Source organism: Geotrypetes seraphini, chromosome 6 (assembly GCF_902459505.1).
Source record: "Geotrypetes seraphini chromosome 6, aGeoSer1.1, whole genome shotgun sequence".
NCBI classification, from domain to species: Eukaryota; Metazoa; Chordata; class Amphibia; order Gymnophiona; family Dermophiidae; genus Geotrypetes; species Geotrypetes seraphini.
Genome location: NC_047089.1, coordinates 199650378 through 199657466, shown reverse-complemented (window position 1 = coordinate 199657466; position 7089 = coordinate 199650378). Strand labels below are relative to the sequence as shown.

At 40.4% G+C, this 7089-nt stretch overlaps 1 protein-coding gene across 1 annotated transcript; it reads right to left on the bottom strand.

The window, feature by feature from the left end:
* Positions 1–235: 235 nt before the first annotated feature.
* On the bottom strand, positions 236–6785 carry NEFL (neurofilament light). Its single transcript, XM_033949188.1, has 4 exons — positions 5757–6785; positions 4527–4651; positions 3001–3320; positions 236–807 (listed from the first exon to the last, which is right to left on the bottom strand). Exons 1-4 carry the CDS (start codon positions 6783–6785, stop codon positions 590–592), a joined length of 1692 nt encoding a protein of 563 aa, XP_033805079.1. The 3' UTR covers positions 236–589.
* Between the last annotated feature and the right edge of the window lie 304 nt (positions 6786–7089).

The following is a 7089-nucleotide window of genomic DNA, read 5'->3' as shown; positions in this document are numbered from 1 at the left end:
ATTGGGTGCCATCGTGTGATTGACATGCGATCGGTGCCCTATAGAGAATCCGGGCCATAGTGAACATACTGCTTCTGTATCAACCAAAGACCATCCAATTTCTTCTCACACAATATGACACAGAGCAAATGACCTTATGTATGCACTTCTTTAAGTTTATTTGTTAGATGTGTTGCAGAATCTCATCTTTGTTGCATTCTGCCATCAAAGGTTTTCATAAATATTTAAGGTTGTTTTGCATATTTTTATGACCTGAGACAGGCTTTTAAAATTATTATTATCATTATTATTAATAATAATAATTTGATGATAAGGTTTAATCATTCTGTACTCACAAGTACACACCATGCGTATGCTGGAGCAAGCCAGTGAGGGTCGGTGCAGGCAAAAGACACTTTGCATAGAGAAGGAGCGAGAAATGAGAACTGGGGAAGAATAGATAGAAAGAAGCATAGAAAGAGAAAGCAGGAGGAAGAACAATCATGATATCATTTAAGTTTAGTGAAACAGAAGTGTGTTGTCTCATTTGGCATAATAGATTTAGCTCAATTATTTGTTGATCTTGGTGGGAAACCTGAATTGATCCAAATTAAGCTCTTTTTCCTTTGCTTTTCTTTTCTTCTTCTCTGTCTTCATCCTCCTTCTTTTCACCTTCATCAGGTTCTTCTGTGGCCTCTTGGGATTCCTCCCCTACTTCTTCATCTCCTCCCTCGCCCTCTTCTTCTCCTTCCCCCTCCCCTTCCTCCTCTCCTCCTTCTTCCTCTGCTTCTGCTTCTTCCTCTGCTTCTGCTTCTCCTTCTTCTCCACCTTCTTCACCCTCTTTAGATTCTTCATCCTCCTCTTTATCACCTTCAGAAGACACACATGAGAAAGCATTGTTACAATGTACCATTACTGTCAATCTGGCAGTATGCCTATAGTGCTTTGTCTGTTTCTAGGGCTAGTGGCATAGTAAGGGGGGTGCGGGGAGGGGAGGGGGAGTCCACCCTGGGCGCAGTCTTCCTAAGGGTGCAGTACCCCTCCTCTTCTCCACTTCTCACTTCTCTCCTTGCTGCACACATGATCCCTTGCCTTTCCCCGTACCTTTACTTCCCTGGTGCAAGGTTGCTGCCTGCGTTGGAATCAGCGCTCTCTCTGATGTCACTTTCCAGGACCCGCGCCTAGGAAGTGACATCAAAAGGTGTGCCGACACCAATGTGGGCATGCTGCTCACGCCGAAGTTTAAAAGAGAAGAGGAAAGGGAAGGGGGCACACATGTGGCAGGGGGGCAGGGAAGAGGGCAGAGGAGGGGCACCACCGCCCCAGGTGCCACTCACCCTTACTACGCCATTGTCTAGGGCAGTGGGTTACCTGGTCTGGAATTGGGAGTGGATAATATATTGGCCAGGACTGGAAACTAATGAAAGATAAGCAAACTGTAGCTAAAGGAGTGGGCCATTTAACCAGTTCCTAGAGCTTCTAAGGAGTCCCTTGATTCAATGGACTGCCTCATCATAGTTCAAAATCAAACCAACAAATCATCACCTTTCAAATTCACCATTTCCCAGCTTAACTAAATAAGTGCCCAGGCTCCTCCATATATGTTCACACTAAAGTTTTTTCACGTTTGCTGGTAGCCAAGTCTGTTAGAATTTATTTTTAGATATATCCAATGAGAGGGAATTTCCAAACATATTAGTGCATGCTTTTCTTCTCTGTGCGTCCTTAGAAATGATCAGCCACTCTGAATTCTATTTGTAGAAGAGTTTTGCCATGTGCATACAGTCCGAGAGAACTTTGGGAAACTATTCTTTTTGTCTGACAGACCCTCTGTACAGGTATAAGGCTGTTGATCACACTTTTCACTGCTAGTGATTCTATACAAATTCTAGTTTCTAGGGGGTTTTGTGGGTTTTTTTTTTTTTAAACTGAGTTTGCAAACTATATATAATTCTTCTACTACTATTTTCCTGTTCATTTCTTCAAATGATTTTATATTGTGTTCCATTTCAACTTCTGTAATGCCTTTTCTTCCCCAGATCAGATCCAAAGCAATTTCCATTTATTAAATAGATTTCTTGAGTGCCCAAATGTGTCTATATCAGCTATCTAGCAAAATGTAAGTCAAATAACCCAGGATCATGTGGGGAAACTTTAATTATTTTAAACTACCTTCCATCAAAATGCACACAGGCAATTACCAGTGTTGTACATATGTGCAAAGAAGGTGGATGCGCAGATAGTACTTAAAATGGCATATATAGAGAAAACAAAAGGAACACAAGCCATAATGAATATGATGCATAGGTTATTATTGGTGCTTTGAGATTACAAGGGCTATTTGTCTTTTAGGTATAGAACAGTACTTGGGACATAACCGCTAGTCAGATTTTCAAGATGCCGTGATAAATATGCATGAAACAGATTTGTATGGGTATCCTGTAAACCAGACTGGCTGGATGTGTCCTGAGGATTGGGTTGAAAGCCCCTGATATAGAATAAACCCTTTGGGGCAAAATGAACTGCCAGTGCAGTAGGGTGTGCAACCTAGCAAAGTATTATTCTTAAAAAAAGTGATTTATTTTTTCCAGATGAAGTCATATGGTTGGCTAGATAGAAAGAAGCTACTGACTAAAATGAGGATATTGTTTAGTAGATCAAAAGAAAACCAAAACGCTGAGAAATCTACCTCTCTTCTAATGACAAATAAATTATTTCTAATATGATATGGTACAATGGGTATTATAGTATGCATTATATTATTGGTAATATCTGAAGAATAGCACACATTCATCTCTCTAAGGCAGGGGTTCTGAAATCAGTCCTCGGGAAATCCATAGTAAATATGCATGAGATAAATTTGCTTATACTACCTCAATTTTATGCAAATCTGTCTTATACATACTCATTGTGAGCATTCTGAAAACCTGACTGGCTGAGTGTATCTTAAGTAATGAGCTGAGAAGCACTGCTCTAAGTTATGTACTATTCCCAAAGCAATATCCAGAATTTCATATTTACCTTCTTCTTCCTCCTCCTCTTCCTCCTGACCTTCTTCTGCCTCCTCCTTTTCTTCCTCCTCAGCTTCCTCTTCATCTCCAGGAGCTTCTGCTCTGGCCACTTCAGCTTTTGTTGATTTGATTGTCTCCTCAATGTCTACCTGTTCTTCCTGAACATGGCTGGTATAGTACGATGGGAAGGATCGAGCTGACATCAGATAGGAGCTGCTCTGTAAACTGTAGCTTGGCCTGCCAAAGACTGGGGCACTCTGGGTGTAGCCACTTGATATGCCACCAACACTAGTGAAACTGAGTCTGGTTTCTTCCCCTTCCAATAATTTTCTGGGGAAAAAGAACAGTGGTATATAATTTTAATTTCACAAACAAGAAAGTTTAAAAAAAAAAAAAATTAACTTGAATGTTCTAATAGCTATACTAATATGTTCACTACCTGAAATGCTATTGCACCTAGGGTATAATCTTTAAACAATTCTACAAGTGAACTTCATAAATGGCTCTATAGAGATTTATAATGCATTGTGAAATATTTGAATCCATATTTTCTGTGCTGCTCTCATTTGTAATGTTTTTTCTTAAGATTAAATAATAACTATTTACTCAGCTTTTTAAAAGAGGAATATGTAAAATAAAGAATTTAGAACAAATGATCCATTATGGAGTAAAATTATATGCTGTGGCAATCAGTTATTTTTATTGATTTTAAACAGTTGTAGTTTTAAAATATAATATCAATGCAACCCTTAACTGCACCATTTCTGTGCATGCTTATGCATTATTCAGTTCCCGGTAAAGATAATTATTTTCTTGCTGAAGGCATGGATTATTTTAAAGTAATTAAATATAGAACTCTGCCTTATATGGCTGCATTTGTTGCATATTGATTTCAATGCTGGCATGGAAATATGTATTAAAAACATATATTATTACATATGAAAAGGCTAATTATATTTCAAGGCTAACCTTGATAGTTATAATTGTATAATATAAACGATTGCTAAAGCCATATTGTTCATTCACCTCTCTCCCCCCCCAAAAAAAAAATATATATTTTCAACAGTTAACCAAAGGGTTTCTGTATAATGTTGGCATTTGCATAACTGTTGCATCTATAGAAAAGAATTTCTCATTTTTTTAATAGGCAGATTTGTTTTTCAAGACCCACTGTGACCACACAATAATCCTAAAATACCACATAATAATCCTAACTTGTTTATTTGTGTTTTGTTGATTGATATATTTACTCTAGGTGCATTCTGGTTTGTTTGTTTTTTTATATCAAGATTAACATTATTCAATGAATATCCTGTAAAAATGAATATCCTGTAAAAAAGACATGTTCTGTTTTCAACTGCTAATATGGTTCCACTAGCTTATCTCCTTCCACTTATTTCAGCTAGTGGTTTTTGTGAGCTAAAACTAAATGAAAACCATGCAAGGACAAAACAAAGTTGTTTATTTTGTGGTCACTAACACAAGGCATAGAATATAAAGTCTATGTGTGGTGCATAAAATGTTCCTAGTCCATACCTATAAGCTGCAATTTCAATGTCCAAAGCCATTTTCACATTCAAGAGATCCTGGTATTCTTTCAGATACCGTGCCATCTCACTCTTTGTGGATCTCAGTTCGTTTTCAAGTTTGTTTATTGTATCCTGTTGGATGTAAAATACAATACTGAATATTGCTATGGTCCCCCTGTAAGCAATTGGGTTGGTTGATGGTCAATGATCAACATGAAGCTGACTTTTAAAGTAAACTAGTCAACATATTTTGAGGTAGCCTAGTAATAATTCCTTCTGCTATTGAGAGTTGCTTTCATATCATACACATTCTTATTTTGGGGCCCATCCAATTTTAACAGGAATCTTCAGTGTGTTCTAAATGAGCAAGGAACGCCTATTCACCATCTTATCATTGGGATTTATTTGACAAACACCTATTTGCAAATTTACCCTTGACCAAACTCAGTACAAGGCTTAGAAAACTACAGTTTTAGTAAATTAGAAATGACAAGTCCATTAGGCATCAATTGGTTTCATTTAACGTCTTATTTTTGTAAGAGGAAAACAATATAATTCTTTATATGAATTTAACCTAAAAATGCTAAAAGTATAAACATTTTCATCACTCTCCTCCTTCCATTTTCCAACCAAATAGAGTCTGCCTAACCTGTCCTCGACTTTATAATATTAAATTTTATTTTAGGCTTGTATATTCTTTATTGGGAAAAAAATGAACCTGTATTTCAAATATTAAAGATTCCCCATAAAAACAAGAAGGCAAATTAAAAAGTCAAGGTTGGTCTGGTTAGCTTATCTGTATGCTCAGGGTGATCATTATATTTTTAAAAACATTCTTGGAGTAAAGCATAGCTGCATTTCACCCCTTATAAATATCTTATTTAGGGAATTCTTATTTTATTCTGCTACCCTTTAACGCATTTTTGTTTTGCATAACCATTAGGTGTTACTGCAAGGTGTTGGCATGCTTGAGGATTAGGATCTCCACTATAGATTAACTTAGTCCCCACCCAAGTCAAACTGAACAGCAGCAGAACTCTCTCATTAGAGCAAGAAATGCATCCAGGTCCCTGGCCCCCTCCTTTTCAGAAACCGTGTGCCTTGGTCATGTTATGACTCTCCTGCCCCCTTCAGCAGCAGTTCCACACGTACATTATGTATTTTTCATTTTAGCAGCCTTCCCCAGCCACCTTTTAGGCTCACTTAGCTTCTGGAGACCTTCCCCTATATGCGGTACCTGTAAAGCCATGATTTCGGCATTCTGCTTGTCTTCCAGGTCCTGCAGCTGCTTTTCCAGAGCTTCGTTCATGCCCCTGCACGCATCGATCTCTAAAGACTTGGCTTTCAGCAGTCTCCTGCTCTCGGACATCTCGTCTTTGGCAGCTCTAACGGCGTCGGTCTGCTTGGCTGCGCTCTCGGTCATTACAGTGAAGCGGCTTTTGAACCACTCCTCGGCGGACTGCATGTTCTTGGCAGCCAGCTTTTCATACTGGCACCTGATGTCCTTCAGGGCAGCCGACAGGTCCGGCTTGGAGACGTCCATCTCCACCGAGATCTGGGCGTACTGGATTTGAGCCTGCAGCTCTGCAATCTCTTCCTCGTGGATCTTCTTCAGGAAGGCAATTTCATCCATCAGGCTGTCGATTCTTTTCTCTAGTTCAGCTCTGACCAGGGCTGCCTCGTCGGCCCCCTTCCTGACTTCCATCAGTCTGCCCTCTGCATCTTCCCTGTTTAGGATTTCTTCCTCGTAGCGAGCCTGCAGGTTCCTCAGGGTTTCCTCTAGGTTCTCCCTCTCGTTGTGCAAGGACTGCTTCTCGTTATTGGCGTCCTCGGCTGCCAGCCTCAGATCTCGGATCTCCTGCTCGTAGATGGCCCTCAACCTGGAGGGTTCGGTGTGCTTTTGCCTAAGAACCAGCAGCTCTGCCTCCAGAACTTTGTTCTGCTGCTCCAATTCGTGCACTCTCTCGATGAAGTTAGCAAACCTGTCGTTGAGATCTTGCAGCTGAGCTTTCTCCTGGGTCCTGATGGTCTTGAGATCATTGCTAATGGCAGCCACCTGGCTGAGATCTAAATTTTCCACTGAGGGAATTAGAGAGGAGGAGGAGGAGGTGTAGCTCCTCCGTAGGGACACCGGAGCCGAGAGGCTAGTGTAAGTGGAGCGGGGTGCCCCATAGCTACTCCTGACGGTGGAAATGTGCACCCTGGGACTCTCCACATATCTACGCTTGTAGGAGCTGAAATAAGGCTCGTAGCCGTAGGTGCTCATGATGGCTGCGTCGAGGACCGGCGCTCTCTGGCAGCCCTTATTATAGCTGGGCAGAAACGTGACGTAGCCATGAGCTGATCAATCAGCACCATGGCCAGCTCCAACCAGACTCTGACGGAGTCAGACCAGCAGAAAACGCCTCTTCTGCTCGTCTTCCTGTAGCAGTCCATAAAGCGTCTCCCTCCTTACCTTGCTGAATCACGGTTCCGACAGTTTAAATACCAACACACAGCTATTAATATGAACGAGATAATGGTTTTGCGTGTATTTTTTAAACTATATCAATCTTTCAGTACTTAATGAA

Coding starts and splice junctions, on each gene's coding strand:
- NEFL (XM_033949188.1), bottom strand. CDS start 6,785: ATGAGCACCTACGGCTACGAGCCTTATTTCAGCTCCTACAAGCGTAGA. Junction 4,652..5,756: donor CCGAAATCATGGCTTTACAG/GTACCGCATATA, acceptor TACATCCAACAG/GATACAATAAACAAACTTGA. Junction 808..3,000: donor AGAGGAGGAGGAAGAAGAAG/GTAAATATGAAA, acceptor AGGGTGAAGAAG/GTGGAGAAGAAGGAGAAGCA.